The 25,150-nt window shown below is 44.0% G+C and overlaps 1 protein-coding gene across 2 annotated transcripts in view; it reads left to right on the top strand.

Annotated features, from left to right (window-relative positions):
- The window catches only part of GPSM2 (G protein signaling modulator 2), a 47,216-nt gene extending 22,249 nt beyond the window's left edge, over positions 1-24,967 (top strand). For both annotated transcript variants that reach the window (XM_084757246.1, XM_084757247.1), the window contains 13 exons: positions 1,028-1,249; positions 2,378-2,513; positions 3,176-3,318; positions 3,999-4,122; positions 4,210-4,325; positions 7,800-7,955; positions 9,405-9,513; positions 9,986-10,115; positions 14,879-14,949; positions 19,342-19,518; positions 22,312-22,465; positions 23,398-23,615; positions 24,259-24,967. In XM_084757246.1, coding sequence (XP_084613372.1) covers positions 1,028-1,249; positions 2,378-2,513; positions 3,176-3,318; positions 3,999-4,122; positions 4,210-4,325; positions 7,800-7,955; positions 9,405-9,513; positions 9,986-10,115; positions 14,879-14,949; positions 19,342-19,518; positions 22,312-22,465; positions 23,398-23,615; positions 24,259-24,483 — 1,981 coding nt within the window. In that variant the 3' untranslated portion in view covers positions 24,484-24,967. The remainder of the gene's footprint in view (positions 1-1,027; positions 1,250-2,377; positions 2,514-3,175; positions 3,319-3,998; positions 4,123-4,209; positions 4,326-7,799; positions 7,956-9,404; positions 9,514-9,985; positions 10,116-14,878; positions 14,950-19,341; positions 19,519-22,311; positions 22,466-23,397; positions 23,616-24,258) is intronic.
- The last annotated feature ends 183 nt before the right edge of the window (positions 24,968-25,150 follow it).

The following is a 25,150-nucleotide window of genomic DNA, read 5'->3' as shown; positions in this document are numbered from 1 at the left end:
CATGCTGACATGGGTGTGGGGAATGAAATCAGGTCCTTAGGCTTGTAAGGTAGGCGCTGTGACAGCCAGGCTCTCCATGGTCCCCACACCACGCCCTGCTGTACCAGCTAAGCCATCTCCACCTAAGTTTCTGTTTTCCGGGGAAGCTTCTTGACCTTCCATTCTCGGCTGAATCAAGACATTTGGTTCCTTTATTCTTTTAGACTGTAATTATTTGTGTGCTTGTAAAAAATGGAAAGGGAGATCGGGCATGGTGGCACACGCCTGTAATCCCAGCACTCACGGAGGGAGGCAGAGACAGGCCAGCCTGGTCTACATAGCAAGTGCAGGACAGCCAAGGCCACATAGAGAAAGCCTGTCTTGGGAAACAAAAACAACCCCTCCCCCCAAAAAAAGATGGGAAGAGTGTGTGTGTATATGTGTGTTTGTGTGTATGTGTGTGTGTGTGAGTGTGTGTGTGTGTATGTGTGTGTGAGTGTGTGTGTGTGTGTGTGTGTGTGTGTGTGTGTGTGTGTGTGTGTGTGTGTGTGTGTGTGTGATGGAGAAGGTGGATGGAATGATGGATGGGTGGATGGGAACACTGCTTTAGACAGCCTCCCTAGTAAAGTGGGTAACTCTGGATGGGCCAGTTAGAACCAACTCTATATAAGATGTGCAGCTACCCAAGGGGAAAATGGGAGGGAGGGAGGAATGGGAGGATACAAGGGATGGGATAACCGTTGAGATGTAATATGAATAAATTAATAAAATAAAATTAAAAAAGGAAAAACAGATGAAAATAAAACACAGATTAAATGTTTAAAAAAAAGGAGACCTCTGAGGCTCAGAGAAATTCCAGTAGGCAAATTAAATTAGCTGCTGCTACAATTAAGTGTTTACTCTTTTGTCAGTAATTTTTCTATGATTCTACTAAGCATTGGTATGATCGAGAGTAGCCACAAAGTCCACATTTATTATATTATTGGGAGTTTAAAACTCACTGATGTAGTTGTAATGTTGTAAGTGTCTGTCCTGTGTAATTTTGCAGAATGGAAGCTTCTTGCCTTGAGCTGGCCTTGGAAGGAGAACGTCTGTGTAAATCAGGGGACTGCCGTGCTGGCGTGTCATTTTTTGAAGCCGCAGTTCAAGTCGGAACTGAAGACCTCAAAACACTCAGTGCTATTTACAGCCAGCTGGGCAACGCTTACTTCTACTTACACGACTATGCCAAGGCACTAGAGTACCACCACCATGATTTAACCCTGGCAAGGTAATTTCAGCTTCTCAGTTCCTCAGAATCTCTCTAAATTCACTCTTACTTTATTTTTATTGTTGTTGTTTTTATTTTCAAGACAGGGTTTATCTGTATAGCCTTGGCTGTCCGAGACTCACTTTGTTGACCAGGCTGGCCTGAAATTCACAGATCCACCTGCCTCTGCCTCCCGAGTGCTGGGATTAACGGTGTGCACCACTATACCCAGCTTCACTCTTACTTTAAAACAAAACAAAACAAAACACTTCCATTCACTCAGAAAAAGCAGTGTATTTGATGAGTTCTAACTTAATGACATTTCGTTTAAAAACTAATTTTTAGGTAAAACAGTATAATTGAATTGTAGTGAAACAGCCCTAGAGTTTAATTAAATGGATGAAAATTAGCTATAGAAATGCTAAGTGTCAGCCAGGTGCAGTGGTACATGCCTGTAATCCCAGCACTCAGAGAGGCAGAGGCAGGCAGATCCCTGTGAGTTCGAGGCCAGCCTGGTCTACAACATGAGTCCAGGATAGCCAAGGTTATCAGAGACACCCTGTCTTCAAAAAACCAAAAGAAGCCAGGCAGTTGTGGTACACACCTTTAATCCCAGCAATTGGGAGGCAGAGGCAGGTGAATCCCTGTGATGCCAGCCTGCTCTACAATGCGAGTCCAGGACAACCAAGGCTACACAGAGAAACCCTATCTCGAAAACAAACAAAAAGCAAAACAAAACAAACAAACAAAAAAAACCAAGAAAACAAAAAACCCAAAAGAAAGAAAGAAAGAAAAGAAAATGTTGTTTCTTTCTCTCTCTCTCTCTTTTTTTTCTTTTTTTCTTTTTTCTTATTTTGGTTTTTTGAGACAGGGCTTCTCTGTATGGCCCTGACTGTCCTGGAATTCATTCTGTAGGCTGGCCTCAAACTCAGAGAGATCCCCTACCTCTGCCTCCCAAGTGCTGGGATTAAAGGTGTGCACCACCATGCCCGGCTAAATTTCAATTTTTATTTAAAATAGGTTTCAAGACTAATGAGTTTTATCTTAAGTGTATCTCTTGTCCTCTGGGAAAACTGTTCTTTCACTTCTTTGTATCTTTAAGTTTAAAGAATAGTTTTAACATCATATGTTTTCATATTTATTTCCTAGGACTATTGGAGATCAGCTGGGGGAGGCCAAGGCCAGCGGCAATCTTGGAAACACCTTAAAAGTGCTCGGGAATTTTGATGAAGCAATAGTATGTTGCCAGCGACACCTGGACATCTCCAGAGAACTTAATGACAAGGTAATAAAGATGGCAGGCCAAGTGGCAATGGCTTCACTGAAGTAGGTTTGTGTTCTAACACAACTTCCATGGTCTGACTTTTTTTTTAAAGCTTTGTTTGTTTGTTTGTTTAATGTGTATGAGTGATTTATCTGCATGTACACCTGCAGGCCAGAAGAGGGCATCAGATCACGTTATAGATGGTTGTGAGCCACCATGTGGGTGCTGGGAATTGAACTCACGACCTCTGGAGGAGTAGTTGGCACTCTTAACCACTGAGCCATCTCTCAAGCCCCATAGTTTATAAATGTTCATTAAAAACAAAAGAGAAAACAAAGACTTTTTTTTTTAAATAGAAAAGCAAATAGCAAAAGGTCCTTCTCCATGAGTGAATTCATGTGTTTGGCCCTGGGGACCGATCCTTTCTTAGACAAGAGTACTGATGGTATTACAAACATATGAGAGCCCGGTTCAAGCCTGCTGACCTTACTGCCATCTGTGTAGCCTGCAGAGGGCTGGAAGGGGCGAACTCTGATCTCCACCTGTGCACTGTGGCACACGCACCACCCACACACATCGTGCACACAGACAGTGCTATCACACTAAATCAGTACATGGGATAAGCAGTGTAAACCCCCTGCCTCCGACTTGAGGGCGTCAGCTTTGTTGGTGTCTCGCTCTAGGTAGGAGAAGCAAGAGCACTCTACAATCTTGGAAACGTGTATCATGCCAAAGGGAAAAGCTTTGGCTGCCCCGGTCCCCAGGATGTGGGCGAGTTTCCCGAAGAAGTGAGAAGTGCCCTGCAGGCAGCTGTGGACCTCTATGAGTGAGTACAGCCAGTGTGGCCCTGTGGGCGCAGGCGACGCCCGGCCAGTCCTTTACTCAGTAGATTTCCAAGTTTGTCAAATGTAAAAATCGTGAGCTAATAAACTGGCTGGGGCAGCACGCGCCTTTTCTCCCTACTTGAAAGTAGCCTGGTCAACTCTCTGAGCTGCAGGATGACATATTGAGACCCTCATCTCAAAACCAAAACCAAAAACCTAAAAAAAAAAAAAAAAAAAGACAGAAAACCCCATAGACCAACGTGAAGACTGGAAACAGTTGTTTAAATGTTATTGCGGTACTAGAAATCTGCAGTTCCGGGTAAGCCGCAGAGCAGCGCCCCTCAGCGGTGTGAAAGCAAGAACTATAGCTCTGTTAGTGTTCGGCCGGGAGAGTTTCACACACTCACTCGGCTCCAGGATCATCTCTTGCTGACTCTGAATAAAGGCTGACACGAATGGCTTCCATGAATGAAGAATCCCAGCCATTCCACAGCTGCCTCGCCTCAGAACGCACCTTTACGGTGTCGCACATCATAACCAGAAGTTTACTTTTTCTGACAAGTAGAAATTAACTCTAGGGCTGCGGCTGAAATCCCCAGCTGTGAAAAAAGAATTCTGTCTGTGAATCAGCTAAGAACATTTTTATAAACTTACGTTGCCACCACTTTTTGTCACCACTCAGGGAAAACCTGTCATTAGTAACCGCTCTAGGTGACCGAGCAGCCCAAGGACGAGCCTTCGGGAATCTTGGGAACACACACTACCTCCTGGGCAACTTCAGGGATGCCGTCATAGCTCACGAGCAGGTAAGCGGAAAGCCTCGGAGCCAGATCCTCCAGCAGAGCCGAGGGCAGTGATTGGCAGTCTTCAGTCCTGTTGTGTTTCTGTTGCAGCGCCTCCTGATCGCAAAAGAGTTTGGAGACAAAGCGGCTGAAAGGAGAGCGTACAGCAACCTCGGAAATGCATACATATTCCTGGGTGAATTCGAAACCGCTTCCGAATACTACAAGTTAGTCAGATATTTTTGTGGATAACTGAAAATAATTATGCATCCCATAAAATCACATGTGGGCTATCAGGTTGAACCCTGGCTTTGGACGGTGTGTGCCAGTGGCAGGACCTAGGCTCCCAAGCCAGGGCCTTGTCTGTGGCAGATATCAGGGTTCATGGTCGTTGGGGAAACTGGGCAGAAGCACTAAAGTGCTAAGTGCTTAACCTGGCACACAGTGCTCAACAAAATTGTACCCACATTTGGTTTTATCTTTCTCTCAGAGTCTCAGCTGGTGACTTTGACTTGGCAATCCTGTCTCTACCTCTTGAATGCTGTGATTGCATCCACGGTCACATGGAGCTTTTCACTTAATACTTAGTAGCAGCAGTATGCGTCTCATTATGTTTTTTATTCTTATCTTTAAACCTTTTTGTTTAAAGTTGTAAACTTCTAAAGGCCTTTGTGTGGCTGTTTAGCATGTATGGTATGTGTGTGGGGGATGTGTTTTATCTCACTCAATTATTAGTCATAAGAGAGGCCAAATGAAAGTGACAAAACTCAGTCTTGTCTGAAGATTAACTCTACAGACCAGGCTGGCCTCAAAATCACAGAGATCCTCCTGCCTCTGCCTCCCAGGTGCTGGGATTACAGGCGTGCGCTGCCACCACCCATCTAAAGTTTTTTTTTTTTAAGCAGGTTTTAGTGTCCACGGACGATCACTGACTTTTCCCTAGTGCCCCACTGTCTTAGCCAGTGTTCTCCCTTCTGCCCAGCATCCACTCACCAAAGCTAAGGTGCTCCGCATCTGCCTGCAGCATCGCCAACCTGAGCCTGTGGGTCAGGGTCCCTCTAGCCCATCCGTGGCCTGGACCAGAGGGAGCAAGGGTTAGCCTGCTTCCAGTTGCCTGCCCTGTGCCGTCTACACTGTTGAGGGTTTGCTTAGTGGGGTGTGAATGCTCATTTAGACTGAACCAAAAGCGCAGGCTGATTTGCGTTGAAGCTTTAGGGATTCCTGTGGGAGGGAATTCAGTCAGCTTGTCATCAAAACAACCCTGGCTTTTGATGGATGCCTTACTGAGGTGACCAGTCCAGTCTCATTTTTAGGAGTACCTTTTGCTTAGTAAACTTTCTCTATTTTTGTTACGTTAAAAAGAAAATTCTGGCTGGGCACACCTTTAATCCCAGCACTCTGGAGGCAGAGGCAGGTGGATCACTGTGAGTTCGAAACCAGCCTGGTCTACAAAGCAAGTCCAGTACAGCCAAGGATACACAGAGAAACCCTGTCTCAAAAAACCAAAGCCAAAACAAACAAACAAAAAAGAAAAAAATAAAAATCTGGCTGTGGTGTGGGACATGTCCTTAATCCCAGCATTTGGGATGCACAGCCGGTGGATTCCTCTGAATTTGGTGCCAACCTGGTCTGCAAAGTGAGTTTCAGGCCAGTCTGAGGTACATGGTAAGACCTGTCTCCAAAAAATACAAAAGAAAAAGCTGTCTGTCTTTAAACATCTACCCATGGTTATTATTTATTGGTTGGTTATTGATAAGCTCAGTTGTTCTCAACCTTCCTATGCTGTGACCCTTTAATATAATACCCCATGTTGTAATGACCCCCAATCATAAACTTATTTTCATTGCTACTTCAGAACTGTAATGTTGCTACTGTTATGAATTGTAATGTAAGTCTCTGGTATGCAGGGTATCTGCCGTGTGCCCCTTAAAGGGCTGTTCAACCCCTAAGGGGGTCACAACCCACAGGTTGGGAACAGCTGCATTAGCTAGATAGGAAATTTCCTTCCTACTGTGTTGCAATGCACGAAGTATAATACATATTTTGATTTTAACTGTCAAGTTTAATATAGCTGAAAGCCAAGGAATACAGAAAGTCTTCATTACTAAATGTCCTGCCCGTGTTAAATGTCACAAAGTCCTATTACAAATTGGTTGGTGACTTTTTGATTAAAGAAGTATGAATTCACTGTAAAGGTTTGCTCCCCGCCGCGGCAAGCAGGCCAGGACTCAGACAGTAACGTGTGTTCAGAAACACAGGTTAGCGATACTTTTAGAAGGCAGAGGCAGGCAGATCTCTGTGTGTTGCAGGCCAGCCAGCCAGGAGGACTACAACAGAAACTCTGTCTCCAAAAAAAAAAAAAAATGCAATACTTTTGGATCTCACCTCCAGAAATGTCTTCAGGCCCCTGTAAGGACTGTTCAAATATGGCCTGTGCATATAGACCTAGAAAGACTATCCAGTGAATAAGTGGACCAGAAGCAGCTGTGCTGTGGGCTCTAAGGCAGTTCCTGGAGGCTCAGAAATGAGGACCTGCCCATTGGTGTAAACTGAAACCTCTCACGGTGAGAGCTCTGAGTTACCATCACCATGTACATCATGAGTGGTAGGGAGTAATTGCGATGTTTGCGGACTTCATGGAAATGAGTCATTTAAATGAGTAAATCCAAAGGCTCAAATCTGCAGGTTTCAGCATTAATACAGCTTATGTACACAGCGATTCAACTTAAACCTTCACAGAATCCTTGTGAGATAGCTGTTCCCCATCCATTATGTGAGAGAAAACAGACAGAGGGCTCGAGTGGCTTGTCCTGGACCACACAGCTAGCCATGGCAGCATCTAAGTCAGACAGTACTGGTCCAGGCCCACGTTCTAACCCGTTACACTAACTTTTTGATGACAGTACCGCATGTTAGAAATTGGGTACTGTTGTTAAATGAAATGCTTGTGTGTGTGTGTGTGTGTGTGTGTGTGTGTGTGTGTGTGTGTTGGGTACTGTTGTTAAATGAAATGCTTGGGTGTGTGTGTGTGTGTTTGTTTCAGCGACTATGAACCTTAAAGATTTTTTTCCCTAAATGTAACTTAAGGCACACAGATGTTAGAATTAGGGAGATAGATAGCCTTGATGGCAGAGTGCTTGCTACACAAATATGAGGACCCGAGTTCGATCCCCAGCACCCACCTAAAAAGTTAGGCCTGGTGGTTTGTGCCTGTAATCCAAAGCACTTGGAGTCGTGATGCAGAGACAGAAGGATGCCTGAGGCTTCCTGGGCAGCCAGCCTGGCCTGTCTCAAAGACAGAGAGAGCAACGAGGAAGACACCCGCTAGATAGCAACTCTGGGTCTCCACGCGATGCACACGCACACGCAGCTGTTACACGAACACGTGTACATTATCGGCAGCATGAAGGGGAGCAGCCTTCAAATATTTGCAATGTTGATGCTCTCTAGATGCATTTGATCTCATGATTCAGCGTTCCTCTGTTTCAGTGAATTGTTAGGACTTAGTGTCTGAATCTGCTTTTTTTTTTTTTTACACTTTAAAACATCTTTTACTTTTTCTAAAGTAATGGAAAGTATATTGGACTCTCAAACAGACTGACTTAAAGGGCAGCAGAAAGCAGCAGCAATGGAGGATGTTAACATTATGCTTCTTAGAACTGAAACCTAAAATGAGCTTTCTGTGAATTGGTTTCCTTCAGGAAGACACTGCTGCTGGCTCGGCAGCTGAAAGACAGAGCCGTGGAAGCCCAGTCTTGCTACAGCCTGGGGAACACGTACACGTTGCTTCAGGACTACGAGAAGGCCATCGACTTCCATCTCAAGCACTTAGCAATCGCTCAGGAGCTCAAGGATCGGTACGTTACGGCCCTGCCCCCCAGTCCCGGTAAACGCGGATCTGTTAATGAGTTCCAGCTTTCTCTTTGGCTCTTCCCATTTGTTTCCGTCTCTTTTTTTTTGTTTGTTTGTTTTTGTTTTTGTTTTTTCGAGACAGGGTCTCTCTGTGTAGCCTTGGCCATCCTGGACTCACTTTGTAGACCAGGCTGGCCTCGAACTCACAGCGATCCGCCTGCCTCTGCCTCCCAAGTGCTGGGATTAAAGGCGTGCGCCACCACGCCCGGCTTGTTTCCGTCTCTTAAGAAGGAGTGTCTTGTTTGATTCGTCACCGCTGCATGCTACAGCCTGTGGGTGAGGACGAGTGGGTGTGAATGAGTGACCAGGCCACAAGTTCAGCTGCTTCCCCTCGGTGTGCGCATTGTGGAGACATCAGAGATGATGCTGGGGTCAGGGGTACTTGCTGCTCATCTCCAGCTGACTGTCGCCTGCAGGGAGGACGGGTGCTCGATACACAGATCTGGGTTTCCGTGAGAAGGTAGCAGTCCTGGGAAGTAGGTGAACTTGCTGGCCGAGATTTGATGGTGACTAGTTTGGTTGGTCTACTTTGGTTTTGTTGTTGTTGTTGTTCTCTATGGAAGACAGTATCTATGCTAGATGTTGGTCTCTAGTAGTTATCCCGAATGAAGCACGCTGCCCCAAGATGTAGGAGACAGAGGTTTGCTCACCGCCCCACCCCACCCCAGCCTTGAACATACACTGAGTGACTACCGGTAAGGCTTCCATGGAAAGGTGATGACTTGGTTACGATACAAGTCCTTTCCCTGAGATTTGGTGTTTCTTTTCTTTATTTTTTTTTAATATTTTTTATTTATTTAATTTTTTAATTTATGTGTGTTGGTGTGAGGGTGTCAGATCTTGGAGTTACAGACAGTTGTGAGCTGCCATGTGGGTGCTGGGAATTGAACCCAGGTCCTTTGGAAGAGCAGGCAGTGCTCTTAACCACTGAGCCATCTCTCCAGCCCCCGAGATTTGGTGTTTCATGATGTAGCGAGCGTGTGTGTGTGTGTGTGTGTGTGTACGTGCGCACACATGTGTATGTATGTATGTGTGTGTGCGCGCACGCATGTGTGCGTGTGTGTGTGTGTGTGTGTGTGTGTGTGTGTGTGTGTGTTGTAAGATAGGTCTCACTGTGTAGCCTTGCCTGTCCTGGAACTCAGACCAAAATGGCCTCAGACTCAGAGATCCACTTGCCTCTGCCTCTGGCTGCTGTCTATTTTTGAAGAGCGTTTCCATGTTTTAATATCTGACTTTGAGTCTGGTCCTGCGTTTTCTCATTTCTATCTAGAATCCTCATTGCCATATCTGAAAGGAAAGCATGCTTTATACCTGCAGTTACTGCTAGGTTGCTTCTATTCTCTCCAGGGTCCTCTTTTCAGATAACTGCATGTTAACTTTGAGTTGTATTTTAGAATCGGCGAAGGAAGAGCATGTTGGAGTTTAGGAAATGCATACACGGCTCTAGGAAATCATGACCAAGCAATGCATTTTGCTGAAAAGCACTTGGAAATTTCAAGAGAGGTATGAAACAAAAGAAGTCCCGCGCGTCCCGTTCTGATAGACAGGGCAGTGGTGGCGCAGGGTGACTTTCCAGAGTGTTCGTAGAGCTGTGTAAGCAGATAGAGGACTGTACTGCCGTCACCTGGGGGGCAGTGAGATGAGCTGGGCCTGTGCGGATAGGATGGTACCAGAACACTCATCTTCTGACCCTTGTTTCAACGTAGAGAAAAATCATGGTTTTAAAAGAGAAAGTTGTTTAGAACCGAGGACTGCCTGGCTCTTGGTGCACCTGATGGAGATTTGAGCTCAGGTGCCTGAGCTTCGTTTCCCTCATGTGAAATGGGGATGGTGCTTGGAATTGGTTCCATGTATGTATGTATGTGTGTATGTATGTATGCATGCACACACACACACACATACATGTGTACTGTGGACTGATGTCCACCATTTATCTCTGAGTGTCACTCTAATGTAGAAACACTTATGGTTACAGGTTGGGGACAAAAGTGGGGAGCTGACGGCACGGCTGAACCTCTCAGACCTGCAGATGGTTCTTGGGCTGAGCTACAGCACAAATAACTCCATGATGTCTGAAAACATTGAGATTGACAGCAGCTTACACGGTGCGTAGCAGCTCTTAACGCCCCACTTCTTCATGCTTAAGATTGACTTCGAGGTTAGAAAATAAACAGCTTCTTTTAAATTGCTGATTAAGCTCGCCTGCTGTACTCAGAGCATGTGTGACAGAAGTGTCACTTCTCCCAACTTTTTGATTTTACACAGTTAACCTGTCAACACAGAACATAGCATTTTACAATTCTTTTGTTTGTTCCTGTCTTTTTGAGACAGGGCTTCTCTGTATAACAGCCCTGGCTGTCCTGTCTCTTTGTAGACCAGGCTAGCCTCAAACTCACAGAAATTGGCCTGCCTCTACCTCCTAAGAGCTGGGATTAGAGGTGTGTGCCAAGATCTGAAATACATTTTAAAACCTTGGTTTCATGAGCCACAGACATGGCTCAATGGATAAAACACTTGCACTATGACCACAGTCTAAGCTCCAGAAGTCATCTGGTAGGTTGACCCTCCAAGTTGTCCTCTGACCTGGCGCATGCATACCTCACCCCCAACAATCAATAAATGCCGCTTAAAAAAAAAACAATCTTGGTTCCTAAGCTTAAGTTCGCAATCATGGGCTGGCGAGATGGCTCAGCAGAGCACTGGCTGCTTTTCCAGAGGGTCCTGAGTTTGAGTCCCAGCACTGACATGGCTGCTCATAACTGTAACCGCAGTCCCAGGGGATCTGATGCCCTTCTCTGGCCTTCCTTGGCACCAGGTATTGTTGTAGTGTAGGAATCGCCACACGGACCACTCAGACACCAGTCTCAGATAGGCACGGTTTATTTTGCAGCACCGGTGTCATGACCCAGGGACACAGAAAGAACTCGGGAGCCTAACTGTGGTATCGACCTGTTCTCAGGGCAGTCTTTGATAAGAGAACCTAGAGCAGAAGACACGGGTTGGGGACAGTCATGCACTTCAGCTAAGTGTACAAAGCAGTATTAATGTCTAGCTAACTAGACAAAGTATTATCAGCTCACCTTTAGGCTGATTGGTCCCGAGTGACGTAAGTGAGGCGGTAGTTAGGGTCGTCCAGAGTGCGTCCAAAGTGTAGCCAGGTGTGCAGATAACAGAGGTGCAGCCAGAGGGTAGTGACGTGTGTAGATAACAAAGTTCATCACTGAGTCATCTAGTGTGGGTTAACTTGACCCCATGGCAGGGCATGTTAGTGTCAGCTGTGCATAACAGCTTCTAGGAAGCAGAGGTGAAAAGTTTTAAAGTTTTTAACTTAACTTCACCTTATAGCTGAATACAGAAATGGCAACAGCTATGTCAAAGAGTACACCGCAGCAGTACAAAAATGGTCCACAGACATATGTGCAGGCAAAATACCCATACACAAAATTTAAAAAAAAAGAATGAAATTTTGTTCTGAAAAATATCGACAAGAATATTTCAGAGTTGAAAGCCAATGAAAAAAACTGGCTTTGTTATTGGAGTTTTATTCTCTAAATGCAGAGAGAATGAGAAGAAATCTGTACTGATTGTTGTTGTTGTTGGGTTTTGTTTTTGTTTTTCGAGACAGGGTTTCTATGTGCAGCCTTGGCTGACCTGGACTCACTTTGTAGACCAGGCTGGCCTTGAACTCTCAGTGATCCACCTGCCTCTGCCTGCCGAGTGCTAGGATTACAGGCGTGTGTTACCACAGCTGGCTAGAAGTACTGCTAATCTTAAAACATCAAAGAACATTTCATAAAACATTCTAAAGTGTGTGGTGTGTTATAAATTGCAGTTGTGCTTTGTAATTGGATAAATTAAAGTTTTTCCATGTTTAACTTGCACATTGTTATGTTGTAAGAATTCTCATCTTTTAAAACTATCCTAGCCGGGTGGTGGAACACACCTTTAATCCCAGCACTCAGGAAAGTGGAGGCAGGAGGGTCTCTGTGAGTTGGAGGCCAGCCTAGTCTACAAAATGAGTCCAGGACAGCCAGGGCTACACAGAGAAACTCTGTCTTGGAAAACCACAAAACCCAAACAAAAATTGTTGTGTCCTCCTGAACCCCTCTAGTTGCAGACTCACACTAGTGCCTCCCGCGCTCCCCAACAGCAGAGCCCGTTCAGTGAGGCTCCACTGCTAGTATAACACCTTGTCCGGGTCAGGGGAGCCCACCTGACTGACTGCTCTGCGCGTCAGGCACATGCTCCTGGCTGTCTGCTCACAGTCCCCCTTCCTCTGCTCCCATCCTCCATCCAGCACATCACTAACGCCCAGATGCCCTGGGCGCACCTCCCTCGGCCTCTTTCTCCCTTGCTGCTCGTCATCTAACCGTGGGACAGAGCCTATCCTTTTTCCTCCTGTCCCATGCTCTAGTTCAGTGCCTTCAGTAGAATGTTTTAGAATGACAGAGAAGTGCTTGGTGTGGAGAGATGGCTCAGCAGCTAAAAGAACTGGCTGCTCTTCCAGAGAACCGGGGTTCCATTCCCAGCACCTACATGATGTCCAACACCCTCTTACCACACTCACAGGTACATAACACATACGCAGACAAATGAAAATAAAGCCCTTTTTAAAAAAAGAGTGAAAAACATGGACTTCATGAAATATTAAAACTGATCACTTCAGAGCTTGTAATCAAAATTTTAAATTTATTTTAACCCAATTAAGAAAAAAAAAATCAAAGGGTCTATATCTTATAGATAGCCTGTCCTTGCACAGTACAATTAAGTTGGAAATTAGTATCAAGAAAGTAGCATAGAAGTCTAGACCTGGAGACACAGGCCTGTAACCCTGCTACTGAGAAGGCAAAAGAAAAAGGCCAGGCTGAGCAGCCCAGTGATGCTGTCCTAAAAAGTAAAGTGGAAAGAGGACTTTGGGGATAGCTTGGTGTCAGAAACACTTTGCCAGAGCCTACACAAGTACAAGGCCCTAAATTCTGTTACACACACACACACACACACACACACACACACACACACACACACACACACACACACACACGGGGAAGGAGAGAGGAGAGACAGCCTCTCAGCTTCCTGACTTCTCCACCATGCTATCTCTCCACCTGGTTCTCATTCCTGCTTCCAGCCCCTCGGTCTTCCTTCAGAATCTCCTCAAGCTTTCCTTTTCTGTATCCGGAAGTCCCACCCCTGTACTTCCTGCCCCAGCTCTGGCTGTCAGCTCTTTATTATACAAAAAGCCACCTTCCAGTCTGAACCAGTCAGCAGCAGGACAGCGTCTGGTCCATCTCTGATGCTTTGCCCTTTGGCAGGTCAGGAAGGACAAACATTTCCAAATAGAAAAACTATTGATGGACCATAGAAATGACAATACCAAACTCCTGCCAGCTCTTAGCTCAGGACTGCACAGAATTAACAATTGAAAATACAGGGACATGCCCTCAAGGTGAGGGAAGGTCATGCCAACACATCTACATGGTTTTGAATACTGCAACTAATAACATATTCTTTAAATGATGAAGAGCAACCCGGGATTCAGTCAGATTTATACAGATAATCAGTTAATGTAATTTATCAGTAAGCAGAGTAAGTATGAAAATAGCCCAGATATCCAAATAGGCCTATAATTCTTTTAAATAAAAATGCTTCATTTAAGAGTATCAGATTAGTCCAAGAATAAGATCCAATCTATTTTTAAGAAAAATATATAAACTCTTAAGATATTTTAAGACTGAAAATAAAAGGATGAAAAAAGATGATTTATCACACAAAAACTAACCAAAAGGAGATAGCTGTGTTAATCTTGGATACAGTGTACTTAAAGTAAAAGGTCTGTGACAAGGGTGGCTCAGTGGTAAGCATGGTTACCTGGTATGTGCCAGCTCTAGGATCTCTAGCTCTACGGAAGAAGCAACAACAGAGAGGGGCATTACACACAGTGGGACTCAGACAAGGAGACTTAGATGCTGATCCCACTTTAAAGCTGCTGTTGGGTGTCAGGACAGTTCTATAGTGTGCCCTTTTGTTGGTTGTGGCGGCTTGTTTCTAACAAGGTCTTGCTGTGTAGCACAGGCTGTGCTTGAACTCACTGTCCACTCCAGACTCAGCCATCTGAGTGAGTGGCTAACAGGCCTGCAACCACCATGACCGGCTATATTATGCCTTTAAAAACACTGCGAGGGGCTGGAGAGATTGCTCGATCACTCTACTTGAGGACCCGGGCTCAGGTTCTGGTACCCACAGGGCGGCTCACAGTCCTCTGTTCTGGTTCTCGTTCTCCAGCTGCCTCAGGCACCAGACAGGCATGCAGTGCAGACACACATTCAGACAGGACACCCGTGCACATAAAATAAACCTTTAGAAAAGAATACTGCTCACTTTTTAAACGCATGTGTGGTTATAGAAACTCTATACTCGGTATTTAACAATCTTGAGTGTTTTTGAGAACCTTGGCTTTTACTCACTCGACTTGTTCCTGACTGGCAGTGAACCTGTCTGGGAATGGGAAACTCAGGAAAAACTGAAGGCTACGGCTTTCCCCTGACTGACTCATTCTGACCACAGTATGTTTGGGTTTCTCTGAGGCTACATGGATAATGTAGACCAGCCATTCTAAAATGCCTTTTCTAAACCATGGGTAATGCTAGTAACCAGTGATTAGTTTGCAACCAAAATGCAGCTCTGACATCAAAGCATTTTAGAGGGACTGTCTATTTTTATATAGCATGGGAAACAGTTACTCTTCAGAAACACGTGTGCTCCTTCCACACAGATTTGTGAATAGATGGTAGAACAGCGTGGTATAGTGGGGCCAGCTTTGTGTTCTGAGCGGCTCCCTGGTTTATTTGAATTACTGTTTTTTCCAAAGGTGCACGCTCCAAGCTGGGACGAAGACACAGTATGGAAAACATGGAACTTATGAAGTTAACTCCAGAAAAGGTTGGCTATTCCATATTTTAAACTCCAGAAACTGTTAATAGACTTCAGTAACTTTTAAGTCAAAACGTTTAATTAAGCCTTTCCCTGTAGATACCAACTTAACCATTTGCTTTGAGAAAGAGCCAGAAAAAGTCTAGTGCAAAGAGAAGGAGTACAGCGTAACTGTCGTGTGCTTCGTAACGACAGTGCACATGGACTCTAGATTCATGTAGCCATTTCTGGAAAAGCCCATAAGAAAAGTTACAGTTATTGCTTCTGCAGTGTCTGGGATAGGCTAGAAATACAGGCTTTTTGACTGTTTAAACATTTTGCCGTATTAAAAAGATCCTTTGAGTTGAAAGGATCCCAGGTAGCAACTTCTTGCCTTCCATTACATAGCAGCATCATTGCTAAGCTGTGTGTGTGCGTCCCCATTTCATATGTGTGTGTAAGTCAGAGGACAATCTGTGGGAGTTGGTTCTCTTCCTCCTTTATGTGGGTCCCACGGACAAACTGAGGTCATTAGCTTTGGCAGCAAGCAGTTTTCAAACTATTGAGCCATCTTACAGGCCCGACCTTGCTTTTTCAGACAGTGTCTCCCCTACTCCCTCCCTCCCTCTTGTGCACAGAATAGTCAAGCCTAGCTGGCTCACAAGCTTCTGGCTGATTGTCATGTTTCCCCCCTCCCCCCATGCTGGGACACCAGGGGGAGCTCTGGCATTATGTTTGGTTGTGATAGTGGTGGTTCTGAGACTCAAGGCAGCGAGCACTAGTACTGCAGGCCCATTTCCCCGACCCCATGAAACACTTTCCACCTTTTAGCTGAAGTACCTTTTATTCAAGATTTATCCTTCCTAAGCTGTGTTTGTTTTTAGCTTTTCACCTGTTTGTTTGTTGAGACAGGGTTTCTCTGTGTAGCCTTGGTTGTCCTGGAACTCACTCTGTAGACCAGGCTGGCCTCGAACTCAAAAGATCCACCTACCTCTGCCTCCAGAGTGCTGGGATCAAAGGCGTGCGCCACTACTGCCTGGCTTTGGTTTTGTCTTTGATAGTAAGTGTAGAGAAGGTATTGTAATCGGATGGGTGTTATTGGAGACAAATCAAGGCTATTTCCACTTTCATTGAGCTTAATTTACATTGTTAAAATAGGCCTTTGTTGCCTTGTATTATATTGTCAAAAATATTTTCTTATAAAATATTTTTGTAGCAACTTTAGAAAATTGTAAGAAATTAAAAAAAAATCAGTAGCCTCTCATCCCAGTAGTAACTTCAGATACACTAGATGCTGACTGTTCTGACATTCACGTGAGTGTAGCAGATGCTTTCTAACAAGCAGTGAAGCATGCATCAAGAACATCTTCCTAGCTAGGCGTGGCAGCATGTACCTGTAATCCTAGCACAGAGCAGGCTGGGGCAGGGTTAGCAGTTGGAGGCCAGCATGGGCAACATATGTGAAAACCAAAACCCATCTCTGCATGTCCTTAAGCGCTCTTGCACCCTGTTGCTGTAACTGGCATAAGTGCTCTCGTGCTCTGTTGTTATAACTAGCATATGGTTGATAAAACGTTGATGCTTTTTGCATAACTAGCCTCTCAACATTCAAGATATAATTGTTTGAATCATATCCAGGATTCTTTACATTTCAACGTGTTTGAAACGTGGGCCTGTGAGATAGCTTATCGGGTAAGGGGCTTGCCATCCAGCCTCGCAACCTGGAGATCTCAACATGTGTTGTATACACACAGTAAATAAATGTAATTTTGTGTATAAGAAAGCAAAGAGGTGGGGTAGGAGGAAGGGAGGTGTGTGTGTGAGAGTGCTGGCCCATTGGTGGATGATGGAAGACAGCTTTGAGCAGTCAGTTCTCTCCTAATGTGACTCTGAGCTCAGGTCTTCAGGCTTGACAGCAGCACGTGTATCTGCTGAGCTACCTTGCTGGTTCTGGAAGAATTAGTCATGTGGATTTTTTTCCTTCATAATGCAGTTAACAGTTAATGAGTTATTTCGTTAAACCCAAAGTATAAATAAGGAACCAGGAGGCTGGGGTAAGGTTTTCCTTCCTGCAGGAAAAAGTACGGTGAGGGAACTGAGGCTCCAGTGTCTCAGATCCGAAGTGTGAAAATGCCTTGTCCTGCTCTCTCATTTAGTGGATCAGATTGTTGGTTAGTGGATTCTTGGTTTCAGTCCCCAATGTGCCTGTGCACGCACACACGCACACACCAGCCATATTCACACCCACCACCTGTTCTTCCTCCTCCCACCTGTGCTGGACTCTTTCTTCCCAAGAAAGTCTCCCTTTCCCTTTATGTCTTGAAAAGAAGAAATTCTTGATTAGAAATATCTTTCCCTCATAATTTTTTCATATGGACTTTGTAATAAACTACATACAGTAAAGTTATGAGACAGTCAGGAAAGCCATATGTAAAAGTAACATTCAAAATGCTTAGCTCATTTGTATTTGGCAACCTTGAAGAAGATACTGTCATCCGTAGATGAGCCTACAGTTTAGTACCTAAATCCTTCTCTGTCCTACCTTGTATTTATCAACTTAAAAAAAAAAAAACTTCATAGATCTTAAAACATTTTCTTAAACCCTAAACATCTTAAGCCTAACTGAAACTATAACTAGTCTTCAGCCCCATCAGAGACTTGAGGGGGAATAAATATTACCTAAATATGTAGTAAGTGCAGGCAAGCAGCTATCAAAACTAAGATACGACAGAGACGGTTCGCCGTCTGGTCAGTAACCCATTCTCTCTATGTAATGTTGGGGATGGAACTAGAAAAAAATCATCCTGAGTGAGGTAACCCAGACCAAGAAAGACGCGCATGGCATGTACTCACTTATAAGTGGATATTAGCCATATAGTGCAGGATAACCACGCTACAGTCTACAGACCCAAAGAAGCTAAGGAACAGTGAGGGCCCAAGGGAGGTTGCTTGACTCCTACTCAGAAGGGGGAATAGAACAGACATCGGAAGTGGGTGAAGAGAGGGTGTGTGGAGGGGAGCAAGAGTGGGGAACAGGTAAGTAGAGGGGGGTGGGGGTGGGGGAGGGGAGAAAGCTAGGAGAAGGGGTGGGAGGGGTGGGGGCATCTCTGGAACAAGCTGGAGACCTGTAACAGGACTGGCTCCTGAGAGGATATGGGGGGGGGGCCCCTCAGAATTTTTTAAAGATTTTAGTATTCTGCCTGCATGTATGCTTGAATGCCAGAAGAGGGCACCATCTTATTATAGATGGTTATGAGCTACCTTGTGGTTGCTGGGAATTGAACTTGGGACGTTTATAAGAACAGCCAGTGCTTTCAACCTCTGAGCCATCTCTCCATCCTGTCCCTCATACTTTTTAAGGCACAGTTCCACTTTAATTTTTTTGTTTTATTAAAATAGGTTTTGAGGTACAGTTTATGTTCTTAAATTCAGGCCATTTTCTTTTTTCTACTCAATAGACCATGAAGTTACATAAAAGAGACCATGTCTCAAAACAAACAAAACACACACACAAAAATAAAAAGACCAAGAAGCTCCCTCTAGCAAGTAATTTTCACATATGAGCTGTGTATGAAAAGGAGCCCACTGCTTGACTGACTTGCTGGCCACATGCCTCATTCCTGTTGGCCTTGGAGCAGGGACTAGGTAGCCAGTTTGTACCTCACAGGTAACTTTTCCGGGTTGGAAGAGCTGCTCCGTGCCTTGTTAGAGTGACTTACATGTTAGTATTTGCCATGAACGTTCTGTGCTAAGTGAGCCGTGACATTGGCCTCTAGAGACTGATGGTGAGGCTGCAGGTGTAGGGTGCTGTGTACACTCTATATACTTGCGTGAACTCAGGCCACACCTGTTCTTTTGTTGTTGCTGAGGATGATCTTGATGTACAGTTCTCCTCCCTGCAGCTCCCCAGTAGCTGCCATTGCTCCTGGCTTTAGCCAATCTGCCAAACTGATTTTTGTCTCCTGAGAATTTATTTCATATTTATTAGTGAAATCACTAGTTTTAGCAACAAGTTATTTGCATTATATAAGCTGTACTTGTTTTGGTTAGAAACTCTACATAAACTCAAAAGTATCTAGCTGTAACAGATTTTTATGTAATTCACATCCAGAATAATACTTTGTTTTCTCTGACCATTGCAAATGTATTTTTAAAGGATTTGGGTAAGTTTTGTTTATTTACTCTTATGTTCATAAAAGCATTCACCATATGCATTTGATATTTGCTGCTGAATATGTTGAACAGATAATTAATATGAGGCTGAAGCAGAAAGTTCAGGGCCAAAGTGGGTTCCAGTCAGGCTACGTAATGAGACCGTTTCTCCAGACACAAAACATAGAGCAGCAGCAACAAAGCCACCCGTGGATCTGTGAATGTGGGTTTGGTTTTTTTCATGCCTTGTTTTCCATTTACAATTTATAGGTACCGAATTGGAACAGTGAAATTCTTGCTAAGCAAAAACCTCTTATTGCCAAACCTTCTGCAAAGCTACTGTTTGTTAACAGGCTGAAGGGGAAAAAGTACAAAAGCAGTACCACCACTAAAGTTCTTCAGGATGCCAGTAACTCCATCGAGCACCGAGCTCCAAATTCTCAGAAGGTATGTTTAAATCTGGAGTATTGTAGGTGCCCAATCGTAATACTTTAGTTTCCTCGTACTCACACCAAACTGTTGACCAGCAAGTACTATATATACTAGGCACAGAATGTGTCTTGCAATCTTTCCTGCTCCTCACCTAGGACCTACTCTGTTCATAGAGAAGCTGCTCCATGGTTTTGGACAGTAGTTACTACTGTTTTAAGTCACTGTTTGCAAAAGTACTGTTGATTTTACTGTCATTTCTTACTAACTCATGTCTGAAGCCAGAAAAAAAGATTCAAGGGTTTTGTTTTTTAAAGATTTATTAAATACAGTGCTCTCTCTGCATGTGTGCCTGCCTGCCAGAAAAGGGCACCAGATCCCATTATAGATGGTTGTGAACCACCATGTGGTTGCTGGGAATGACTTCTCGAAGAGTGGCCAGTGCTCTTTAACCTCTGAGCCATCTCTCCAGCTCCAGGTTTTATTTTTTTAATGAATTAGTTTTACAGCACCGGACCTAGTGGAACAAAGAATGGATTGTTTATCTTCATAGATTTTTTTAAAAAAAGATTTATTTATTACATATACAGTGTTCTGCTTGCATGTACACCTGCTCACCAGAAGAGGGCAATAGATCTCATTATAGATGGTTGTGAGCCACCGTGTGGTTGCTGGGAATTGAACTCAGGACCTCTGGAAGAGCAGATAGTGCTCTTAACCACTGAGCCATCTCTCCAGCCCCATCTTCATGGATTTTTAAATAGATACTAGCTTAGAAAGAAAAGTATTTGGTAGCATCAGGTTTTTCTGTGTATCCTTGGCTGTCCTGTGTAGACCAGGCTGGCCTTGAACTCAGAGCTCTGCCTGCTTTGGCCTCCCGAGTGCTGGGATTGAAGGTATGTGCCACCACTGCCTGGCCATAACCATTTTTTGATTAAGAAGGTTGTCTTAGGGTTCTGTTGCTATTAAAAGACACCATGGCCACAGCAACTCCTATAAAGGAAAGCATTTAATTGGGGCTGGCTTACAGTTCAGAGGTTTTAGTCCATTGTCATCCTGGCGGGAAGCGTGGCATCACGCAAGCAGACATGGTGCTGGAGAGGAGCTGAGGGTTCCCCATCTGGATGGGCAATAGCAGGAAGAGAGAGATACACCAGGCCTGGCTTAAGCGTCTGAGACCTCAAAGCCCAGCCCCAGTGACAGAAGTTCTCCAACAAAGCCACACCTACCCCAACAAGACCACACCTTCTAATAGTGCCACTCCCTACAGGGGCTGTTTTGAGACAAGGTCTTACCGTGGACCAGGCTGGCTGGGATTATAGATATGGTCACCCATGCCCAGCATCATGCGTTTCTGATGTAAAGAATTATAAATTAGAGTCTTTTTGCACCTAGAGCAAGGTCCTGGGAATAACAGCATATTTGATTATAATTGAGCACTTCATTTCCAGACAGCAGATTCCTTTTAAATCCGGAGTTAACTACTCTTTCTACGTCTCATTTATAGGACGCCCTGTGTCCTGTCTCCACCTAGAAAGCTAGGTGTTACAAGATTGTATTAGCTACACTGGGATTATGTTGTTCCTTAGATCCGAATGTCTCTCTTCTAGAAAATTTTTTTCTACTAAATCTTCATCTAATACTTAAATCTCTTACCTAGACTTGTAGATTGCACACCTGAATGACCCTCCTGCTTTTGTTTCTGCTGCTTGGATCCATCTGGGGGGTAGGGGGCAGGTTCTGCTTAAAACTGGCTGCAGTGCACCGAATTTCAAAAGCTCATCAGTATTTTGCCTACAGAGGTAGATGCTTTCCTGACCCACCATTACCTTTCAGTCCCTTGTCCAGTAAACAGATACACCCTTGCAACTGCATTTGTCACTATAAAGCATCTCCAGCTTACAAATGCCTGTTAAGTTTTAAAAGAGACTTTCCCTAATTTATTTACTCCTTCTTAAGCCTGTAACATTTTGTATGTTTGCTTGTATTAGAAATTACATGCATTTTTTGGGTTTGGAGCAATACAAATGAAAGGGACCCTCCTTCCTTCTCAAACACTTGGTTGAAAGTTTTTCTCGGGGTCTTCAGAAGAACTCTGGAGAAGGGGTTTCCCTGAAGATTGAGGTATTTGATCCCTAGTACTGGTGTTCCCACCTCCTGAAAAAAGACCTTGGAAATTATTATGCAGGGAAAATATGTTTGTAAACTAACTGGAAAAGCACATATAAGTGAGTCATGGAGCCTCGTGTGCCTCTGTACAGGCTGTTTACACTTTATCCTGTAGCTTAGGCATCAGTGGGCTCCTCCCACCTAGGTCACATCCCCATCACCGCATTGCAGTATCTGTAGATTGTCTCTAGAGACTGAGGTGCCGTTCTCTTGTAGTGGGGACCAAATCTAGGGCCTCAAATAAACTATGTAGCTTTCTACCACTGAGCTATCTCCAGAACATCTGTAAAATTTTATGTGGGGCACTCACCCAGTCGCCCAGACTTGACTTTGAACTTTGTGGCCCTCCTGCCTCAGTTTTTAAGAAGCTAGGATTATAGTTATAAGTGTCCAAGCCAGTTTCAGATATATTCCTGTGACATAAGAAATATAGGAATTAATAGTTCAAAAGCTAAAAAGGATTCCCGTGGGATCAACATGGAGCCTTTTATTACCAATATTGCTACTTGAATTCTTTTTTAAAATAAAAGGGCAATTTTTGCTTTTAATCTTTACCCTATGCCTTCCGCATGTGATTACACCCTGACCACTGGCGACCTCCGGATAAAGAGCAATAATTAAGCCTACTCGATTTTCTTTTAGAAAATCAATGCAGACACTATTGGAGATGAAGGATTCTTTGACTTACTAAGACGATTTCAAAGCAACAGGATGGATGACCAGAGGTGCTACTTACAAGAAAACTGTCGCACAGCATCCACAGCAGCGTCGTCTTCTACCCCCAAGATGATAAAAAGTAAGCCATCTTTGCTGCTCCTTCAGTTTTAGGTCATCGTACTTATTTGAGGAATAGCTCAGGCTGCCCTCACACTCATTACCCAAAGCTGGCTTTGAATTCCTCACCCGCCTGCTTTCCCCCAGTTTTAATAGTTGTCTTTGGTACTGTAATTTCTTATAGTTTTTATAGGAAGTGCAGTAAAAGACTCCGTAATCCTAGCATATGGTACTGAGACAGGAATTTTAAAGTAAACTCAAAGCCAGCCTGGCTACTAGATGGTAAGAATCAGGGCTTCACTAAGTGGTGGCGCATTTGTCTAGTAAGTAGTGGGCCCTCGCCTGTGGTACCACACACAGTAGGCTATTTATATACTATATACAGACCACAAGACATTTCATACCAGACATTTAAAAGTTTTAAGATGCGTTACTTTTATTGTTACATTCCTCTACAAAAAGATGATTTTTACCATAGATTAAGATTGGCCAATCACCGGGTGTGGCGGCGCACACCTTTAACCCCAGCATTTGGGAGGCGGGTGGATCACTGTGAGTTGGAGGCTACCCTGGTCTACAAATCGAGTCCAGGCCAGCCAAGGCTAACACAGAGAAACCCTGTCTCGGGGGGAAGAAAAAAAAAAAAAAGATTGGTCAATTTTTTTTTAACTCTTTCATTCACTAAATGATTCCCATTCAGAACATGGGAAGAAACAAAATAAGAAACACTAGATGAAATTATATAAGGAAACAACTGTTTAATCACCTTCTGAAATCCAGCTCCATACTGAATAAAGTGGAGCAGTGGGAGTCCACGAGTGCCGCCCTGCTGGGAAGAGCACAGCAGCAGCAGTGCCCTCGGCAGAGCACAGCAAGCTGGAGAACAGCTATGTTATACAGGTGCCGCAGCATTTTTGTAACATTTAGGTGTTTTTCTGTCCCACCTGTCCATAGCACCGTCTGTCTCCGTGGTATCCCCCAACACAGATGAGTTTTTAGATCTTCTTGCCAGCTCCCAGAGCCGCCGTCTGGATGACCAGAGGGCCAGTTTCAGTAATTTGCCAGGGCTCCGTCTGACAAAAAACAACAATCAGTCGGTGCTTGAGCGCCTGATGACAAATGACAAGAAAGAGCCTGATGAAGACTTCTTTGACATCCTTGTCAAGTGTCAAGTAAGTGCACACTCATCCAGTCTAACATCCCGGCAGCTCTGGTAGTGTTCAAGCTCCTGCAAAGAGCTCGCTGGACATTAGGCCATTATTATTTACGTGCCTGTCATTTAGAACCCCATTGAACCCCACTCATGTTACAGGTACAATTTGGGGTTCAGGGATACTCTTACATTTAGTGGGAAGACAGGAGGCAAGTGTGTACATTGTATAAGTGAGAGACAGACTGGCAGGGGTACTTGCCGTGAAGAGAAGGATGAAGGGACGGTGGGTGAGCAGGATGAGGAGTGACTTTGAGAACATCAGTTTTGTACAGAGCTGGCTGACAGCTTCAAAAGTTTGTTTGGCCCCTGGCCTAGGCCATTCTAGAATATGTTTTAGAGAGACTGGGCAGATACACTAATTAGAGTCTAATCTTGAAACTGTCATACACGGACAGTTGCCTTTACATGTTAGTGTCGGATTACTTGTGACCAGTTGTACTACTGTGACATCACACAATGATAGAATAACTACGTTCTCATTCAAGTTTCAGGCCTGAAGTTAAGTTTCTGAAAAAAGCTAAAAGAAAAGCTTATAAATCTGACTAGCATGTGATCCAGGTTGGCATTTTCCTTCCTGATGATGTTTTACTTTCTATCTTTAGGGGTCCAGACTAGATGATCAAAGATGTGCTCCACCACCTGCTGCCACAAAGGGGCCAACTGTTCCCGATGAAGACTTTTTCAGCCTCATTTTACGCTCTCAAGCTAAAAGAATGGATGAACAAAGAGTACTGCTGCAGAAAGATCCAAACAGAGACACTGAGTTTGGACTAAAAGAACTTCTGCAAAACAATGCTTTGTTGGAATTTAAGCATTCAGGAAAATAACTAGCAAACCACTAGATACTGTGGTGTTTCCTATTAAAGAAAATACTAGTTCCTTCAGAACACTGCAGGGAAATTCAACTTTTTCCAAAGGGGGGAACTACAGTGGTTACCATGTTTTTAGGCTGAAGTACTAAGCCACTGACAATTCTTCTAAACACGTGTCTCAGGGCAGACTGTCCTGTAAGGTGCTTCATCAACTTAACTTACCTTGGGATTTTGCATGGACAACTTGTTAGATTCCTTGACTAGGGTAGAATTCAGTCCTCTTACTGAGGTCATTTTTTAAGGATCTAGTTGACAATTACTTTTTTATACTTACCTATAAATAGAGTGAATTGCATTGTTTATTGGAAATAATGTAAATGTCCTATGTAAAAAAGATGAAAAATAGTCATAAAATTCTAGTTTCTTTAAGAAAACTATATTCATTATATTTTTAGGCAAAGCCAGTGGGGGAGATAAGAAATAAACTAATTTTAGCATGCTTGGGGCTATTTGTCTCTTTTATTACAAAACTGCTATAAAACAATGTAAGACCTACTTTTTGTAAGACTTACTGTTGGGAAACCAGAGAATCCTGTGGTTTGTTTGGCCAAAAATGCAAACTACAAAAGCAGAAAGCACATGAAAATTCACAGAAATTAAACATGCTAGGCTTACAGACCCC

Source organism: Acomys minous (genome assembly GCF_964271855.1).
Source record: "Acomys minous genome assembly, chromosome: 14".
Lineage (NCBI taxonomy): Eukaryota > Metazoa > Chordata > Mammalia > Rodentia > Muridae > Acomys > Acomys minous.
This window is presented reverse-complemented; position numbering and strand designations above follow the sequence as displayed.